Raw genomic sequence first — 18367 nt, 5'->3', positions numbered from 1 at the left:
AGATTTTGTTGCTACAATACACACATGGAGAATAAATGAGAATTAAAGGAAATAACACGTAGTCTCACTCTGATTTCTATATACGTTGATGAAAGAAATATACATTACAATGGGGATATCCTTTGACTCCAATATGACCCAATGCGAAAAAGAAAAAGGACACCCCGCAAGACCGCTAACTTTTCCCAACTTCTGCTCGCAAGGGTAAATTTCTGAATTGAACACAATGGGAGATAGATAGACAGATAAATACTGTTCTCGGTACTCCTTAGAGGTTGAAAAAGACACCGAGGGTTCGATGAAGATACGTGCTCAAAGATCAAAGCTAGCTGAGCAGCTCCCTGATATCTTCGAGACGCTGCAACTTCTTTTCTTCGTCGGAGACCATGCCGAGAGAGCTAGCACTGTTTTTTTGGTTCAAACGTTAGCAACGATACATCATTAAGCAATCTAGCATTAAGAGAGCCGGAAAGAGGGGTAGGTGATTAGGTAGAAAAAATAAAAAATAAAAAAAAAAGCCAGATAAACGGAAAATGTCAACGGTATTTGAATGCGGAGAATTTACAAAATTGAGGGAGGGGGAGAGATGTGAAAATAAACATACATGAACATTTTCCGATCCTGAATCTTGAGCATCCTCTGCTCGACCGAGTCCTTGACAATAAACCGATGCACGTAGACGGAACTCGTCTGGCCCATGCGGTGCACACGGTCAATGGCTTGGGACTCGACGGCGTAGGACCACCACGGATCCATCATGAAGACGCGCTGGGCCGAAGTGAGATTGAGCCCGACACCGCCAGCGCGGAGGGACAAGAGGAGGACCAATCCGCCTGCAGACTCGGGGGAGGCGGCAAACTGTGCGAGGACAGCGGCCCGTTGTTTCTGGGCCATGGAACCGTCGAAGCGCAGAAAACGGATGCCGTCGCGAGCGAGCGCGGGCTCGAGAAGGTCGAGAAAGGCAGTAAATTGGGAGAAGACGACGGATTTGATGGAAGGGTTTTCGTGACGGAGGCGCTTGAGGTGGGTGAGCAGGGCGGCGATTTTCGCGGACGTGTGGGATCCGATGCGGCGAAGGGAGATTTGGGACAAGAAGGAAGAAGAGCAGGGAGTGACGTTGGATGTAGATTCGATGGCAGGACCGGAAGAAGGGAAAGTGGGTGTGGAAGTGTGGGGATAAGATTGTATTGAGTCTGAATCCGATGCTGGTGCGTGAGATGTGGAGGAAAAGAAAGGTAAAGATTGTTGGCGGGAGGAGCCAGGAGGTATAAGATTCTCGGAGTGACTGCCGGCGATGATGCCAGTGCGCTTGCCGGAATCATGACGGATTACTTCGAAGATTTCCCGCTCGTTGATGCGCTCGCGGCAGTTGAAGCATCGTGGTGTCTCGCCCTTGTTTTTCTGATGCTCAATGTAGTTGAGTAGGCACTCCTTGCAGGCGCTATGCCAGCATCCAGCGACCGTTTGCTCAATCATTGGTTCTTCTGAGCATATAGGGCATTCGTTCTCCGACTCGTCCTGGATCTGCTTTAGTACGTGTGCGCCAAACCGGTTCGCGTCCTCGTCCCCGTCGTCGGATTCGAAGCGGTTGATGAGATCTTGTAGGTCGATGTCGTCTGCTAGACCGCTGGCTTCGTCTGCTGCTGCTGCGGCTTCCTCCTCTTCGGCCACAATGGTTTTGTTGCGCGTCAGGACGGGGTGGCAGCATGATTGGCGGAGACGGAGAATTTGTGCAAAGATTGTAGTATACGACTTCATGACTGTGCCGGCTTCGACTTTGGCGGCAAAGGTCCGCTTGGCGCGATTGAAGATGTAATCGTATACTTCGCGCTCTTGTTTCGATAGTTCAATCTCTTCGATTTCTATGCGGCGAGGAGGAAGTGGAACAAGCGGCTCTCCGTCTGGAGTCTTCATGTCCTTGGTACGTCGAAGTACAAGGGGTTCTAGTACGGTTTGCACCACGTCTAGAGCCCGGATAAAGTCCTTTGACTCAAAGGGCACGGTGATGAATGTCTTCCAAAACGAAAAGTTGCTCCAGGGTTCAACGCGGAGGAACCGAACCAAGCTGAAGAGGTCTTCGAGGCGGTTGACAATGGGCGTGCCTGTCAAGACCCAACGGTGCCGAGCAGCAATTTCGTAGCAGGCTTTTGCAGTTTTGGATTGTCGGTTCTTGATATGATGAGCTTCATCTAGGATTACTCGGAAAAAGTTGAGCGAGAACAGTCCCCCGTGGGAACCCCGATTGCCGTTGTTTGCAACAACTTGGTTGAATTCAGAGAGAGCTACGCCGTAGCTAGTAATGACAACATGAGGAGCAGAAGCCGCATTGGATTCGCGGCACAGTGTTTGTAGACTGGCCGTCTTATCGCTGCCATAGTAAACAATTGACCTCATCGTCCCAGGCTTGGAGGCATTCTCCGCCTCGCTATGCCACTGTGCAAGTAATGACATGGGAGCTATGACAAGCGTTGTGCACGGCGCGTTTTCTACCGAAGAAGAATTTAAGGGCAATCGAGGTAGTTCGTTGACAGAAGTATGCGTCAACTGAGAAGCTTGGATGGCAATGTCAGACTTGTGCGTATGCACGAGACTGAGCATTTCGATAGTTTTTCCAAGGCCCATCTCATCAGCTAGGATCCCGCCAAGGCAGTTTTGTTCCTGCACAGGAAAATCTAATGATAACTCTCCTGAGTAGGGATTAACGTAAAACTTGTCCTGGTCAACGACCTGAGGAAGGTCTTTATCGTCGACATCTTTTGTTGGCCAAGAGTATTCCTCCCACAGCGGATGCATTGAGACCTCTTTGCTGGAGCGCTTCTCGTCCTTTTCCTTCTGGATCATCCAATGCAGCGCTTGTCGTTGGTATGGACGGAGATCCATGGCAAATGTGTCCGCAGGTTGGGCCACAGGAGTATCAAAATCAAAAGTTTGCGCTTTCTTATACAATGTGTCTAACTGATCTTGCTCCAGCTCCTCACCCTCTTCGGCATCCTCGGACGATGGAGGCGACGAAGTATTATTTTCATCCGGCTTGGGCTTCTTCGATTCATCAAAGTGCTCCGCCATCTCAGCAGCTTGCAGCAAGCCTTTTCGTTTGTGCTTGAGCGTTTGCTCGTTTGACTTTAACGGATGTAAGTTTATTTCGTCAAACAGCTTTATTAGCCCGGTTTGGCGCAATCGAAGATCTTTTTCCTCCTCTGTCTCCTTTGCCTCGAAAAGACCAGTGGTACGGTTATTGTCAGAGGGCTTTACGAAACCTCCTGCCTCAAACGCTCTTCTTAATAGCGAGCACCGCAGTTGCAGATATATCGTGTCATTGGTACGTATTCGAATAGGCGTATACACACATACACCATCAAATCGGCAAATCTTTTGATCAATCAGAGTAGACACCCACGCAGCCGTCTCCTTGGGCAGTCTTCCAATCTCTTCGCCTCTGGAATTGGTGAACCGAACAATAATATCTCCTCTCCGATTTGCTGCGCGCGGGCCTGCTGTCACCTTTCCACTGCGCCCAAGTTTTGGCGTTGGCGGCTGGATTTTTGCGCGTTCGATCTTGACAGATTCGCCATGCCGTAAGAGATTCAAACCACTCTTCGTCGCCCAGCCACCTACTCCAAAGGCGCCTATATATCTCCACTCAGGCATGTCTTGGAGGTTAGATTGGCGTCTCGTCTCAGTTATCGAAGCTCCGGGAATGTCTGTTGGCGAGTCGCGAGATCTTGGCGGTGGCGCTTTCTGTGTTTGTGCTTCAAATACTGAACGAGTGTCATCCACTGGTCGAATCGTCGGCGCTGTTGCTTTCCATGATCCGTCAAAATACATATTGATTGCTATATTATCCGCATGTCAGCTTCCCTTGGTCTGTTTGGCTCGGAGTCTGGGCACGTACCACGCTCCATGTTATCTCCAGACACTTGTCGCAAGGTCTTCATCGTACTTGGAGGAAGCTCTTCTCCGACAAACGTCGCGAAGACTTGGGTATCGAATCCATTTTCCTTGTGCGATTCCTGATGCTGAGTCGCATTTTCCGATACGCCGCTCTTGGCTTTCAAGGATGGTTGATCACTTGAAAGAGTATTCTGACCGTCCGCTGTAGGCTCTGCTCCCATCGCATTGTGGCTACTACTTATTTCAGGGTCATTTCCGATAATCTCCACGGGAGGGGCCTCAGGCAACGCGTCGAGCTCGTCTGTCAGCGAGGCGTCTTTGCGCAAAGTGCTATCAGAGCCCGAGGACTCTTCGGCGAAAAAGCGACGTTTCTTGGTCGGTCGAGGGTCGACATCGCCGTAGCTCATATCGATCAGGTAGGAGGACACATCCGTCCTACGTGTGAAGTGGCCTCTATTTGAAAATACAAAGGTTGAGGATCATGAGAATGTATAAGTCAATTCACGTCGACGTGACGAGTCACGGGAACACGCGAGTCAATTTGCCCATTGTGCCAGCCGAAGACGCCACAGATATTTCCACTGTAGTGCGAGACATCACTAACTATCATATATCAAGTACTTGTGGTAAAATTAGTGGTGAAATAGAGAGCAGAGGAAACCTTTCCTATTTATTTTTCTAAATTTATATCTGGGAAAGATGGTGCTATGTTTTCGTATTTGGCGACCTTTCCACTATCAATACATATGTACCAAAAAGTCATGGAAAAGTCATCCCACTAAAATTGCGAACTTCATCAATCGTAAGAATGACTTTGAGTAACTATCTTGATATGCTTGATATGTCAAGCATCCAAGCAAGGAGAAGACGAAAAGGAGATTCATGAGAATGCGGTCGTCAACGTCACCACCAATATATGTAAAACAATCTATTAACGCCAGTCGCTGTGCAGAAGCATTGAGCAGGGTATCTTGCAAGGAAGCAAGCAGTGAGCAGTAAATGTAAAAATAAATGAGCAGAGGGACCAAAGGTGTCCCGGCTTTATCCCGCCTCAGAAAGCGGGCATCTGCTCATCAGTGTATGAGCGGCTCTAGCTAGGGCTGCCGTGCTCATCTTCATCTTCAGCCGCTCGAGCTGCTGCAACCGCAGCAGCAGCCTCGTCGGAAGCCGGATGAGGTGCACCAGCAGGACCAGTTCCTCTGGGATAGACTTCGCCAGTAATGTCAAGATTGGCAAAGTCGTTGCGCGCAGTGAGAACATTAATACGGGCAGTGTTAAATGCTGCCTCGCCTGGTGGAGTGACGACTAAAACATAGGTATTGCTGGTAAGCCGGGCGATGAAGAAGTTGAATCGAGAAGTTTTGACCTGGAATTCGGCAAACTGGGGTGAAGAGCGCGGAAGTCCAGTGTGCCGACTGAGATAATAATCAGTAGCTGAACATGAAATTGAGATGAGATGCCATGACACGTGCTACTTACGACAGCGACTGTTTGAAAGTCTTAATAATAGTGGAAAGACGCTCAAACCGATCGTGGGCGGGGTTCAAAGCTCCTATCTCGCTAGTCACAGAGGTAACAACGAGGAAAGTAGTACGCTCGAAGAGAATGATTTCTTCGGCTTCAACAGCAGCTGCCAGCTCGCGCAGATAGCCCTCAAGCACGTGGAGATTAGGGATTAGCGTATAGATGATGCTCGCCCAGGCTTTGTACAGGGTCTGGTCCCAGATACTTGTCGCGAAGGATGTAATCTTGAATCCCTCGGAGCGCTCTTTTACAAGATTCGTGCGCTCATCAAATAGCTTCTGGCGATATTCAGCCTGGACCAGATCCATCTTGTGAATGAGACAGAAAACAGCAGCCGAGGGACTATTTTCACGCAAAGCGCGAACGACAGCCGAATAGGTCACCATATCGCGATCAAATTCCCTGGATTCAATATCGAAAACATAAATTAGCACGCCTACGTTGGAAAAGACGTGGTCGCGCTGAGAGGCAAGGTAATTCTCCATGAATGCGTCCTGACTGCAACGATGTTAGCCTCAGCCCATAGCGCTAGTATAACTCCCAAGTTCATTGTCCCATATATCCCAGGTGGTAACTCACCCGCCACAGTCCCACAGGTTCAAGGTCAAATTCCCCAGAAACTTGACATGACTATGCTCGACATCAATGGTCGCACCCAAGCGGCGAGCGTCCTTAGCAACGTAGTTACTGAAGATGATAGATCTCATAGACGTCTTGCCGGACCCACTTTTGCCCATAAGCAAAACCTTCTTTTTCTTGGCCTTCCTGTCATAGTCCATTTTGTTGGGAGAATGAATATCTATCGTCTCGATATATTTTGCGATTCGCTAGGGCACTTTCTCTCTAAAAAAAGACTATAGGTTAGTCGGTGACTATCTCTAATCATTGGCTGCGATTATAGTATGCTGAGGTCGCAAAAGAAAGTTCGACAAAACCCGGCATAAGTGGACAGAGTAACTCCAAAGATTCCACCGAGCATCATCAAAGAGGTAGATTTGCGTAAAGATGCTTGTCTCATCTCCAAAATGAGCATCAAAATGACCCGATCAAGGGGCCTGAGAATAAAGCATTCGAAACGCCTTTAAACGGGATGATGATGGATGTGAGCCAGTTTGAAAGATAAGAAGATCAAACTTACGATTTGAACAATTTCAAAAGAAATTATGCAGCACGACAATGTTGTTTAGGTATAAGATACAGCCCCTCAATATGACCTGATTAGAACAAGCAGTGAAGCCGATAGCAGTGGAACCGATGATGCCAGTGCTATTGCTCTCGGCATTACCCGTCATGAGCATCACCGATGAGCACTATTTTACTCTGCTGATCCCCGTAGAGCGAATGAGTGTTATCAATTTAGGGGCTTATCGATAAAGGAGGGACCGATAACGGTTCAAATGCGGGCGCCGATGGCGACTTTTCTCACCGCCTCCCAGAATTTTGCCATCTGCAAATCAGGTCTCTACTCCGCCCGCTGATCATCTACGATCACCATGGTTCTCCAAGCCATTCGATACCAAAGGGGTAGCCTCCAAATCCTCGACCAGCTGAAGCTTCCTTACTCGGAGATCTATGACCCTATTGAGTCCTCCCAAGATGCATGGCACGCCATCAAGGAAATGCGGGTGCGGGGTGCCCCTGCAATTGCCATTGTCGCGGCACTTGCACTCGCAGTTGAGCTGGAAATCATTGTGAGCCATGGAAAGCTTTCTACGGTACCTGAGGAGGTCAAGGTATTTGTTGATGAGAAGTTGGACTATCTCGTCACGAGTCGACCCACGGCTGTCAACCTTGCAGATGCCGCAGGAAAGTTGAAAAAGGTCGTGGAGGCCGCGGCAAAACAAAGCAACGCTACCGGCAAGGATGTTGAGCAAGCTTTGGTCGAAGCTGCTGAGAAGATGCTCGTAGATGATGTGAGCGACAACGAGAATATTGGCAAGCACGGAGCCGCATGGATCTTGCGCAATACAGATGCGGGCAACGCTACTGGTAAAGTTAGCATCTTGACCCATTGCAATACCGGGTATGGACAATCCTCTCATGTTTCGCCTTCATATCATATTGTATTGAGGCATATTTCTTTCTATTTGCCCAATATATATATTATTCTGGTACCTAATGCTGGGATCCCTTAGGTCTCTTGCCACTGCTGGCTACGGAACCGCTTTGGGAGTTGTCCGATCGTTGCACGGGCAATCTGCTCTTCAACATGCGTTTTGTACCGAAACCCGTCCGTACAACCAAGGCTCTCGCCTGACCGCATATGAGCTTGTTCACGACAACATTCCAGCGACATTGATAACTGACTCAATGGCCGCTGCTCTTTTGCGTCTCAGAGGCCCTACGGAAAATATCGCCGCGATTGTGGTTGGAGCAGACCGGGTTGCTGCGAACGGAGATACGGCTAATAAGATTGGCACTTACGCCTTGGCCATTCTGGCTAAATATCACGGCGTGAAATTCTTGGTGGCTGCGCCGCGCACGACGATTGATCGCAGCACAAGGAGCGGAGCGGATATCGTAATTGAGCAAAGGCCTGGAAGAGAGGTCACTAGCTTCAGAGGACCCCAGACGGTTGGTGACACTGTAGATCTCGATCGTATTGAGACTGTGAGCATTGCGGCCAAGGGAATCAACGTCTGGAATCCCGCGTTTGATGTCACACCGGCCGAACTTATTTCTGGTGTGGTCACCGAGGTGGGTGTCGTGGAGAAGGGCAGCGACGGCCAGTTCAACTTTGACAGCATTTTTTAAAGAGCGATAGACATAGAGAGTTGTATGATTCTTTTGTACAAAGTAATACCATGCGCACTGTTTATAAAAGCACAGCCCTTTCAATGTTATGAAATTTTGACAGAGTGGTTTATAATCAACCCGACAAGTAGAGAAGACCTTTTTGATGTCCAGATGACCCGTCTGTAAAGTAGCAGGCTTAGTTGATCCTGACTAAATATGTCTAGCTGGGCGGCATATTCTGCACCTATCAACTGTAGTGGTGCAAATGTCGCACCGATCGAGACCATATACAATTCTGCAGCTTTTTTAGGGCGAACCACAAGCTGAGAGGTCATCAAAGGCGTCTAGAAACCGACGCCGTCATTGAAATCGCTGAAAATTGGAAAGATATCGAAATTGCACTGCTGACTTTATCTTGATTTCGATCCAGCTTCTTCTTGCTTCTCGGAACGACCTTGAGCGGGGTTCCCGTTGCCGCTTGAGCTCGCATCTGCATTTGCGGCTTCCCTTGCCTCCCATGCTTGGAGGTGATCAGGATCCATACCGGCGAGTAACTCGTCAATCTTCTTCTCAATAGATGAGAGATGGTTTTCTAGCGCAGATGCTGCCCTCTCGCCTCTGATTGTATATTAATACGATTTTCCGAACCAACAACTCGGTTATATATTTGATGACTTTGGATTCAGGAATCTTATGACGGGTCTTGGCAACATCAAGTCGAAATGCTTCGGGGTCGAAGTCAAAAGGAAAATTCACAAAACTTACTTTGCCAATTCTTGAAATGCCTAGAGGAGCCCATCTCTCTTATTAGTCATGTTTATCTTTGCTAAGTTTCACGAAAAGGATAAAACTGATGCAGCCCGCATGTTAAGCAATGGAGAAAGTATTAATACAATTCCCGGATGCGGAACACTGATACTAGGAGGAACACAAGACTGATTTGTTCAGGAAGAGGAATGTTGATTGAGAAACGACGCTTGAACAGGTGATATGCAGTCGACAATATAAAATTGGATGGATTGATAAGGTGATGCCACGGGTAGGATACGAACCTGAGCTAGATCTTGCGCATTGTTGGCCTGGCGCCCAGAGCCTTGATTCTCAGCCGTCATAGCTTAATTAAAGAGAAAGAGAGCAAAAAGGATATTAGTCCAGGTTTGATTGATGATATTTGACCCTTGTTCCTGGCGCGTTGCTGCATGATACGGTTGCTTCCCACATATTAAGGTGAATTAGCGGCGGTTGGATGGGATATAAGCGACATGAGCCGAAATCTTGAGCTGATCAGTGAACAACTTCCTAAGGAACTCTAACTGTCTCACCAACGCCACGGCGATAGGTGTCTCGGCTAATGCTATCGCCGTTCCGCGCTTATCAGCATTTATGACTCTTTGGCAACTTTATTCAACTTTAACTCCCCACTCCGTGCTTGAGAACATACACTTTTGGAATCTACAACAAAAACACCTCCAACAGGGCTCCTTTATACCTTTTTCGGGGAGACAGTCAATTCCTCTCGATTAACAAAGGATGAAGTATGAGCCTTCGGACGGTGGCCTTGGGTAGGACTGGAAGATGGAGCCAGGCCCAGGTTCGTGTTCCGACAAAAAATTGGAAAAGATTTGGACAACAATTTCTGACCGGATCATCTATAGGGTCAGGCTGGGAACTTCTTACCTGTATCATCGGTCCAATCAAGACGCATATTATCTCAATATTCAACTTCCAGTAATGGCTTTTATACATCTAACCTTCCGACGACCGACCATGATGAAAATAAATCAGCCAAAGATGGGATTGACAAGAGAACGAGGGATAAATTTGCTGAACGAGTGCGTATCTACTGTCGAGGTCTCACCTAGGGTGCTTTCCTAACCTTGAAAAGGAATTTTTATTTTCAGTTTTGAGCTCAACTTCGACGAAGCGGGAAGCAAGATCCTACCTCTCACGTTTCAAACCCTGGCCCGGGCAAAGGACGCGCTTATTCGAACAGCAACCAGATAGTTCGACCGCGGCTACTACGGACAAGCTTCAAAATTTTAACTCGTCATCGACAGGCATTAATGGGACGGGTTTAGGTGGCCTCTATCCACCAACTCGGGCAGTGGGCGAGAGCCCTGTTTTCACCCAACATGCTGATAATTCATCCTTGAAGCCACTGCTCAACGTGGTTGAGCCTTTACATGTTGCACTGGTTCAGTTGAGACAGCCGCAGCTCCTCGATGAAGCGGAACTAGAGGGCATTGGGCTCACTTTGACCCAACTTGCTCGCCTTGGCATGGTGAGCGCAGTTGTGTTAGATTGTGAGATGAAGGGGGGGACGTCGACTGCAATCAAGGACAGTGGGCTTGAGCGTAAACTTGTCGTCGAGCAGGCTGAGCGCGTTCTTGCCGGCATTGAGGCAAACCAATGGTCAAAGGCACGTCGTGTTGACGGTGTTATTGGCATTCCATCCAAAAAAGAGCAAACTCAGCGCTCAAATGCGCTCTACACTCAGGCGCGAGTGACTTCTCGAGAGTCATTACTAACCCCCATGAGAAGAGGCATTATTCCTGTCATTACTCCGATCGCTTACACAATGGACACTCAAACCGCCACTCTAATATCATCCGATGAATTATTCATGGCTTTGACAAAGGAATTTGTTGGCATTACCACGCCTTCATGGAGCCCATCCGGAGCTTACCATGCGGACCTCATTCGAACATTGCAAAGACAGACCTCCTTGGACAGGCTTATCATCCTCGACCCATTAGGTGGTATCCCCTCGTCTGAAAGGCCGCAAGGATCGCATGTTTTCATCAACATGGAGCAAGAGTTCGATGACATCAAGGCTGAGCTTAAACGCTACATGGCAGCAAAGGGACCGGCACGTCATCTCGCATCATCCGAAAATCTTTCAACAACGGTTGGTTGTGAGGATCTTGCTTCGTCAAAAAGGTCTCCTGCCGCTGGAGACAATACTGAGCATGATGGACCAAAGGACGCTGGCTCGACTGGATCTCGCGTCGAAAAAGTTCCAGCTCTGCAGATGCATCTTCGCAATCTTGAGGTTCTGCGAAAATGTTTGGCCTTGTTACCGCCTACGTCTTCTGCATTGATAACAACGCCACAAGATGCTGCAAACTCTGGTCGGATCCTGGATAGTCCCCTTGAGGCCACCGGCGTCGGCACTAGACGGACTCGTAACACACTTATTCACAATCTTCTTACGGACAAACCGGCCTTTTCCTCGTCTCTACCCAACCGTCGCTTAGGGCTTCCTCCAGCCAACAATCCTTTCCTCCAGGAAAGTCCTTCCCCCACCACGAGGGCTACCACGACGTTTGTCAAACGTGGAATGCCCCTGACAATTCTTCCCGATCCACGAGTGGCCCCTTGGCGACCACCTCACCCAGGCAAACCCAATTTGACTTTGGATGATCCAAGAATAGACCTGAGTCGGTTAATCAATCTCATCGAGGATTCTTTTGGACGGCCGATTGATGTTCGAGACTATCTATCGCGAGTCAACGATCGGATAGCCGGGATCATTATTGCTGGCGAGTATGAAGGGGGTGCGCTACTTACGTGGGAAACCCCACCGGGGATTGAAATCGATGAGAATAATCCCGAAGCCAGTCGCATGCGCATGGTTCCGTACTTGGATAAATTTGCCGTTCTACGTCGCAGTCAGGGCGCTGGCGGTGTCGCGGACATTGTCTTCAAAGCAATGGTCCGTAGTTGCTTGCCTGATGGCGTCTGCTGGAGGAGTCGACGGGACAATCCCGTTAATAAGTGGTACTTTGAACGGTCCCGAGGCACATGGAAGCTGCCGGATTCGAACTGGACCATGTTTTGGACTACGGAGGACTTACCAGCCTCTTCGCAGACATTTCTTGACTACGAAGCTGTTTGCCGGACCATCATGCCAAGCTGGGCAGATAACAAGGCCGTGATGGATTGATGTTGGCTTTGTCTACTTTTTCATTTATTTTCCCCGTATATATCCCATAAAAGTATTTGTACATGTCATAGTATGGCAATGGCAATTAGCATAGCGATAGGAGGACCTTGTTTAATGTTTTAGTTCATAAGGCATGCCAGTATGAAGATGCCATTGATTTATCTAGTTGGCCTTTTTCATCAAACAGATGAATTTTCAATACATACATGACGATTTGAGCCTTGATTGTAGTTGGGCGACTTTTAGCAATGAACTGTTGGCTTTGTTGTTTTGATTTTCATCGTCTGTCCGCAGTGCAGCTTTCTTAACCAACGACGTCATCGCTGATACCTCCCAAGCAGCACCAAATGCACTTGAGAGTGAATCTTGCCGTTATACTCATCTGTTTCAACCAATCTACAATCACTGGACTTAATTGAATAATTTTTCTGATCATTAATGTCATATCCAATCATCTTCTACGTATTTCAATTGAAAGACATCACATGAATCGCCAATGCTGACCAGGGTCCTAATCCCTGACTCGCCTTCCCCACGGGGATACCATAACCCCATCATTTATCTTTCTCCGCCCTCTATCCGCAATTCCCAACAACAAAACAAATGTATTCTACTCGCGCAAGCATACGGCTCTCACGCCGCTTGTGCAAGCAATATGACACTGTCCATAGCGTCAAAACACCTTTCCGCAGGATCTCGAGCAATGGCGCAGACGCCTCACATACATCTACTCCTTCCGAGTCCGAAGTCACCTCCGCAAGAGCGTACTGCTTGAACCTTTTACAGTAAGTGCTTCCACTCATTAGGGCATGTCCATATCGCATTAAATTGCATTGCAATGCATTGAATACCACAAAGCTAACGTATTCTCTTTCTCTTGCCTTCCGCGTCCAAAGGACATATGACGCCCCATCCTACACTCTGCAAACATTCATACCGACCTCTGCGCGCGATGCATACCTTGCCATTCGGGCATTTAACACATCCATTGCGCAGATTCCCGACACCGTGACAAACGCTACCGTCGGGGCTATGCGCATGGAATTCTGGCGACAGACCATTTCATCCACATTTGCCGGGCGCCCTCCCAAAGAACCCGTCGCTATTCTTCTCTCGCACGCACTGTCCACATTATCTTCTCATTCCCAGTCGCTCTCCTCCTCCTCGTCTTCTTCATCTTTCTCCAGCATGCCCAAAAGCTGGTTCCTCCGCATCATCTCCGCGCGCGAACAATATCTCAACAACGCACCCTACCCGTCGCTGGACGCCCTCGAATCCTACGCCGAAAGCACCTACTCAACGCTCCTCTACCTTACTCTTTCCGCACTGCCCCTGTCGTCGCTCACCGCCGACCACATCGCATCACATATTGGCAAAGCCAGCGGCATAGTCGCCGTCTTGCGCGGACTGCCTTTACTCGCTTTCCCCTCTCCCGCACCGCATCATTCTAATCGCTCTGGACTTGGCCTTGGACTCGGCGCATCCGGGCTGGAATCTACTCGCCAGGGCGCAGTCACACTGCCCCTAGATATTATGGCCGAAGCAGGCGTCAAAGAGGAAGAAGTCTTCCGGCGGGGCGCCGACGCGCCGGGCCTCCGCGACGCCGTATTTGCCGTGGCCACGCGCGCCAACGACCACTTGATCACCGCGAGACAAATGTTGAAAAACGTCTTTGCGGGGCAGGACGTTGGTCACGAGTTTGAGCATGCTGCTGAGCAATTGGAACATCGGGATTATCCTAGTCATTATTCATCCTCTCCTCTTTCTCCTTCTCCTTCTCCGCCTCCGTCTAGGACCCAGAATCGGCCACCCGAGGCGTACGACTCCGCAGACGATCCCTCTGGCGGCGGCTACGACTTGTCTCGCGAGACATACTCTTCATTTACTTCCTACGACACACCCACTCCTTCTACTTCTACTCCAACAAGTTCAGGCTCAAGCCCATTTGGTACCGCCCCTGCGCAGACAAGGCAAGATTCCCTGTCCCCGTCTCTGTCCAGTGGCATCACAGCGCAGAAAGAATACCAGCAGCACCAGCACCAGCATAATATCCAACTGGAAGAAGTCGAACGCGCGTTCGGCGTCTACATGCCCGCTGTCGCGACGAGCTTGTGGTTGGAGAAATTAGAAAAGCTTGATTTTGATGTGTTCCGGCCCGAACTGCGAGGCCGAGAGTGGAAGTTGCCCTGGAAGGCATACTGGGCGTTTACGCGGCGGAGGATTTAAGTATTTGTATTATTGTTATCAATTTTATTTTTCTATTTATTTTTATTTTTCTATTTTTATCTTTTTTATCTATCTGTTATTTTGTTATTTTTATATTCTTTATCTATTTATTATTATTATTATCATTATTTTTATTTCAGTATTGTTGTTATATAGAGCACGATTGAGCAATCTAGGTATATATAAGATCATATCATACCAAGTAATGTCACAGGGTAGAGGTAGCGTGGGGCATTTCACTAGGATTCGAAAGGAACATCGTGCATATTCCTACAGTAGCACAATACAACGGAACTTTACCTGACGAGCCTCCTGCTGCCTAAAGCGGCAGCTTCTGACTCCACGACTAACCCAAAGACTACTGGTGCCTACCAACCCCAGCAGACACACGTAAATGAGAGTGTCTGGCTGTCTTTATAAGGTCTGGTAGTCACAAGATGAGAGGCCTAGGGCCACAGAGGGATGTGGTGTATACTTTTGCAAATATAAATTGAGAGTTTGTCATTCTGGAGATAGTTGCCATCGATCTTCCTTGCCTGCACGCTGTATGCATTTCGCACTTGGTTTCATGATTAGCAGCGTTTTATCAAACTCGCACCTGAAAAGGGACTTACGTGTTTCACAAACATTTCCACAAGCGCTTTGACCATGCTTGCTTGGTTTGTGTCGCGCTCTAATTATATCTCCCGAAAAACAGACGAACCCCCCGAGCGAGACTTACCACATGAGATCCAGCTCACGGCGCGTGTCGCTACAGCTATTTTTAAATGGGCCCCATAATCCAATCAGAGGCACCTCTTTGCCGCCAAACCTGTGGTCAAGCGCTCATGTCGTCGCTAAGCAAATGTTCTATAGGAAGCTAATGCCTCATATTCATCGAGGGATTGTCTTTGCTAGCTTTGTAGACCTTCTCTATACATGAAAGAGAAATGCCACGACCGAGAACAAGCCTTTTAAAAGATTCCTTCCGGAAGCGAAGGCTTACAGTAATGAATAAAGTGCATCAGCTTGCAGCTTGGTCTGGAGCACAAGTGTACCTAGTAGTCCAATTCAACAGCAAATTCTATACGTACAACTCTGTTGAGGACGTGCAATGGCCGCCGTGCATTGAGAGTATTGTAAGACTATATGATCTCAGATCTTACATTGATGCTAACTAACGTGTCTGGCGGCAATCTTACCCACCTCCAGACATGTCCACACCATCCCGCTTCGATTTAGAGGCGGAGGACCCTGCTTTCCTGGTCTTGTTCCAGGAGGACCCCGGTTCAAAACCACCTCCACGAGGAGGTGATGTATGCCGCACGGCTCCAGTGGCGCTTATTCAATCATGGACGACATGTTCACTTACCGTTTTACTACAACATCCCTACCGAATCTCAGCTTTTACGGCCGTGGAATCTGATCCCAGCGCGAAGATCTATGAAGAGCCCGGGTCAGCTCGCAGCAATGAGTACGTTGTCGCATTTTGAAAGAATTGATCCTTCTTATCTTGTCGAGGAAGAAACTCTGAACGGTTACAACCCCAAACATTACTATCCCGTCTTTCTGGGGGAGATTCTCCATGGACGGTACAAAATCATCGGAAAGCTTGGGTTTGGATCAGCATCGACTGTATGGCTGTGCCGAGATCTTCAGAAACGGCATGAGTACGTCGCGATTAAGATCTACATCAACTGCTCTAAATATCATCGAGAAGTTCCTATCTACGAGGAAATCAACAAGCTCGAGACAAATCATGAAGGTCAAACGTATGTAAGAAAGATGTATACATCTTTTGAGCTTCAAGGACCATATGGAACCCATATCTGTCTCGTTCACCAACCGCTCGGCATCAGCCTTGGCGAGCTCAAAGGCTTAATTTCGGACAAGGTATTTGATGGAGAGCTCATACGACAGACGATGCGGTGCATCTTGACTGGCTTGCACTTTTTGCACAAGGAAGTGCGAGTCATACATACCGGTAAGCCCACCTGGAGGCATTAGCTTTACTACTGACGACTCTTACTGATAACTGGAGACTTCAGATCTTCAGCCTTCAAACATGCTGCTTGGAATCCACGATGACTCCGTTCTGGTCAAATTCGAACAATATGAGACCGAGAACCCATGCCCGCGAAAGGAGCTTGGCGACCGCACTATCTACTTGTCGCGGCCAATGCCGCTTACAAAGGGGGAGCCGTCCATAACTGATCTTAGTGAAGCAAGGTTCGGAGACTTGAAACATACTGATCGGGTTATGCCCAATGTCTACCGCGCACCTGAAGTCATACTTGGGATGCCTTGGAGTTATCCAGTTGACATATGGGGGTTTGGTATGATGGTAAGTCTCTCCACTCGGACTATCATTTTCGGTTGCCACCAGTAGTAGCTTGACACTACTTGGGCGAGACAGGGCTAACGAGACTCATGGGTATCACAGCTCTGGGATTTGTTTCAGCCGAAGCGATTATTCTCGCCCAAAGACACGGAAGGTCGATATTCCGAGGCTCACCATCTTGCAGAAATGATATCTATAATGGGTCCTCCCCCTCTGGAGTTCTTGCGACAATGTGGTGAGAAAGCTGAGCAATACTGGGAGAAGAATGGTCAGCGCTGCAAAATAAAGACTTCCTTATTTGTAAGAGAGCTATGCCCTACTAACGCCGCAACGCAGGCACTTGGAAAAACTTAGCCCCAATTCCGGCTACAAACCTGGAGGGTATGGAACGGAGATTAGAGGGTGAGGAGAAGGTGCAGTTCGTTGCCTTCATGAGAAAAATATTACAGTGGATTCCCGAAGACCGTGAAGATTGCGAAGGGGTCTATTGGGATGAGTGGTTGATGGCTGACTTGTTAGAGAGCGGGGAGGTCGGCAGGAAACACTAAGCCGCCGTTGTCATAACGACAAGAGGTTAGGAGCTGGGAGCAAAGATCTAGATTGCCACCAGTATAGATGGACTTCCATCGTGCTGCATCCACACTGCAATGCTCTTCATCCGGCTTTCTCGATCCCTGATAGCCATGTCCTTCCCATTCCAAGCACATAAGCGCAGAAGACCTCTCATCCTATTGGGATTTAGTATATTTGTAGCTATAAGCTTGTTCTAAACGTAGTCGTGCCGGCGCTGGGAACTCCCGACACAGTTCACTGCTCCATTGTAACTCCAATACTCGTAACCGATGCGTTGGGGTTGCATGGTCGAGGGGAGAGAAGGGAAGGAGAAGCTGGGAGCCCGTTTCTTATAGGCAGGACACGGAGCAGACCCATGCGCCCCGGTTGTTGCATCGCCACCCCAACACCGATGCTTCCATCTCCACCATATCACACACCAATTATGATCAGCATCCAATGAATCGCTGCACCCGTCCACCCTCGAGTGGGTGTCTGCGATTCGTCCAGCTGTGCTTTGCCTTGGATGTTCTGTAGGAGGTTGTTGCATTCTCTGGTAGACTTCCACCAGAGTATTGGGCACATGTTGAATGGGTATGAAGAGCTCACCGAAAGAGTGAGCCGGTTGCTGAGATCTTTACCACGCTCCTCAGACGAACTGGACTTGCAGGTGTCCATACACCAACCGAAGCAGTAAGCAAGTCCCGAACGCCGCCAGCAGCAAGACGCAAAGCTTTCCACGGTACAAAGCAGCTTGCCGAACAGGATCCGAGGGCCATCATTGGTCAAAATGCCTCCGTCCATTATTGTAGGCCATGTTGCCCTTGATCTTAAGATCTCTAGCCGGTGTAATCGTTCCATGCAAACCTCCCTCCTCGAACTTCCCCAGGCCGTCGCGATGACTTGATTCTAGACTTGCTTGAGTAGGGCTTCCGGAGAACCATAGTTGACGGATTTGAAAGACTCATTCTCCCCAAATTCTCTCCGCCTTTTGATTGTGTAAAGGGCTTGGCGACAAGCTTGAGAGATATACTCTTCCCTACGCCATGCTAAACTGCGCACAGGGAAGCCAGCCGGAGATGAATCGGTCCTATACGATCAGATGATCAGCGCGTTCAACAAGGCAATCAATTCCGGATCAATGCTAGGTACAATCAAAAGTTCGTATCGGC

At 48.7% G+C, this 18367-nt stretch overlaps 7 protein-coding genes across 7 annotated transcripts; 4 read left to right on the top strand and 3 right to left on the bottom strand.

Moving 5' to 3' along the window:
- Nucleotides 1-7: 7 nt before the first annotated feature.
- On the bottom strand, nt 8-4349 carry L228DRAFT_279869 (putative DNA repair protein rad-5). Its single transcript, XM_018335734.1, has 3 exons — nt 3893-4349; nt 605-3833; nt 8-404 (listed from the first exon to the last, which is right to left on the bottom strand). Exons 1-3 carry the CDS (start codon nt 4296-4298, stop codon nt 326-328), a joined length of 3714 nt encoding a protein of 1237 aa, XP_018192253.1. The 5' UTR covers nt 4299-4349; the 3' UTR covers nt 8-325.
- Nucleotides 4350-4781: 432 nt separating this feature from the next.
- L228DRAFT_216897 (small monomeric GTPase) lies at nt 4782-6635 on the bottom strand. The gene is made up of 4 exons (XM_018330133.1): nt 6554-6635; nt 5995-6258; nt 5371-5913; nt 4782-5306 (listed from the first exon to the last, which is right to left on the bottom strand). The coding sequence occupies exons 2-4, from the start codon at nt 6192-6194 to the stop codon at nt 4982-4984; spliced, it is 1068 nt and encodes a 355-aa protein (XP_018192252.1). The 5' UTR covers nt 6195-6258; nt 6554-6635; the 3' UTR covers nt 4782-4981.
- Nucleotides 6636-6828: 193 nt separating this feature from the next.
- L228DRAFT_243197 (putative translation initiation factor) lies at nt 6829-8275 on the top strand. Its single transcript, XM_018331631.1, has 2 exons — nt 6829-7438; nt 7551-8275. Exons 1-2 carry the CDS (start codon nt 6909-6911, stop codon nt 8167-8169), a joined length of 1149 nt encoding a protein of 382 aa, XP_018192251.1. The 5' UTR covers nt 6829-6908; the 3' UTR covers nt 8170-8275.
- Nucleotides 8276-8561: 286 nt separating this feature from the next.
- On the bottom strand, nt 8562-9263 carry L228DRAFT_279866 (hypothetical protein; the record flags this gene model as incomplete). Its single annotated transcript, XM_018335733.1, has 3 exons — nt 8562-8769; nt 8917-8936; nt 9204-9263. The coding sequence occupies 3 exons, from the start codon at nt 9261-9263 to the stop codon at nt 8562-8564; spliced, it is 288 nt and encodes a 95-aa protein (XP_018192250.1).
- A 318-nt stretch (nt 9264-9581) lies between these two features.
- Nucleotides 9582-12337, top strand: L228DRAFT_258089 (N-acetylglutamate synthase). The gene is made up of 3 exons (XM_018334051.1): nt 9582-9742; nt 9807-9983; nt 10037-12337. Exons 1-3 carry the CDS (start codon nt 9689-9691, stop codon nt 12095-12097), a joined length of 2292 nt encoding a protein of 763 aa, XP_018192249.1. The 5' UTR covers nt 9582-9688; the 3' UTR covers nt 12098-12337.
- Nucleotides 12338-12684: 347 nt separating this feature from the next.
- On the top strand, nt 12685-14676 carry L228DRAFT_279864 (hypothetical protein). Its single transcript, XM_018335732.1, has 2 exons — nt 12685-12882; nt 12994-14676. The coding sequence occupies exons 1-2, from the start codon at nt 12701-12703 to the stop codon at nt 14321-14323; spliced, it is 1512 nt and encodes a 503-aa protein (XP_018192248.1). The 5' UTR covers nt 12685-12700; the 3' UTR covers nt 14324-14676.
- A 1096-nt stretch (nt 14677-15772) lies between these two features.
- On the top strand, nt 15773-17191 carry L228DRAFT_252107 (protein kinase; the record flags this gene model as incomplete). The annotated part of the gene is made up of 4 exons (XM_018333666.1): nt 15773-16286; nt 16351-16646; nt 16746-16911; nt 16980-17191. 4 exons carry the CDS (start codon nt 15773-15775, stop codon nt 17189-17191), a joined length of 1188 nt encoding a protein of 395 aa, XP_018192247.1.
- Between the last annotated feature and the right edge of the window lie 1176 nt (nt 17192-18367).

Source organism: Xylona heveae (genome assembly GCF_001619985.1).
Source record: "Xylona heveae TC161 unplaced genomic scaffold L228scaffold_1, whole genome shotgun sequence".
NCBI lineage: Eukaryota > Fungi > Ascomycota > Xylonomycetes > Xylonales > Xylonaceae > Xylona > Xylona heveae.
Note: the sequence above shows the minus strand (reverse complement) of the source record. Positions and strands in the feature narration are given on the sequence as shown.

What these genes read in the sequence shown, in the direction of transcription:
- L228DRAFT_243197 (XM_018331631.1), top strand. Translation starts at nt 6,909, where the DNA reads ATGGTTCTCCAAGCCATTCGATACCAAAGGGGTAGCCTCCAAATCCTC. An exon ending in TTGACCCATTGCAATACCGG is followed by an intron (nt 7,439 to 7,550) that starts GTATGGACAATC and finishes GGGATCCCTTAG; the next exon opens with GTCTCTTGCCACTGCTGGCT.
- L228DRAFT_279864 (XM_018335732.1), top strand. Translation starts at nt 12,701, where the DNA reads ATGTATTCTACTCGCGCAAGCATACGGCTCTCACGCCGCTTGTGCAAG. An exon ending in TACTGCTTGAACCTTTTACA is followed by an intron (nt 12,883 to 12,993) that starts GTAAGTGCTTCC and finishes CCGCGTCCAAAG; the next exon opens with GACATATGACGCCCCATCCT.
- L228DRAFT_216897 (XM_018330133.1), bottom strand. Translation starts at nt 6,194, where the DNA reads ATGGACTATGACAGGAAGGCCAAGAAAAAGAAGGTTTTGCTTATGGGC. An exon ending in AACCTGTGGGACTGTGGCGG is followed by an intron (nt 5,914 to 5,994) that starts GTGAGTTACCAC and finishes ACATCGTTGCAG; the next exon opens with TCAGGACGCATTCATGGAGA. An exon ending in ACTTTCAAACAGTCGCTGTC is followed by an intron (nt 5,307 to 5,370) that starts GTAAGTAGCACG and finishes TTATTATCTCAG; the next exon opens with TCGGCACACTGGACTTCCGC.
- L228DRAFT_279869 (XM_018335734.1), bottom strand. Translation starts at nt 4,298, where the DNA reads ATGAGCTACGGCGATGTCGACCCTCGACCGACCAAGAAACGTCGCTTT. An exon ending in TGGAGATAACATGGAGCGTG is followed by an intron (nt 3,834 to 3,892) that starts GTACGTGCCCAG and finishes CGGATAATATAG; the next exon opens with CAATCAATATGTATTTTGAC. An exon ending in CAGGATCGGAAAATGTTCAT is followed by an intron (nt 405 to 604) that starts GTATGTTTATTT and finishes CCAAAAAAACAG; the next exon opens with TGCTAGCTCTCTCGGCATGG.
- L228DRAFT_258089 (XM_018334051.1), top strand. Translation starts at nt 9,689, where the DNA reads ATGAGCCTTCGGACGGTGGCCTTGGGTAGGACTGGAAGATGGAGCCAG. An exon ending in GAAGATGGAGCCAGGCCCAG is followed by an intron (nt 9,743 to 9,806) that starts GTTCGTGTTCCG and finishes GATCATCTATAG; the next exon opens with GGTCAGGCTGGGAACTTCTT. An exon ending in GGGATAAATTTGCTGAACGA is followed by an intron (nt 9,984 to 10,036) that starts GTGCGTATCTAC and finishes AACCTTGAAAAG; the next exon opens with GAATTTTTATTTTCAGTTTT.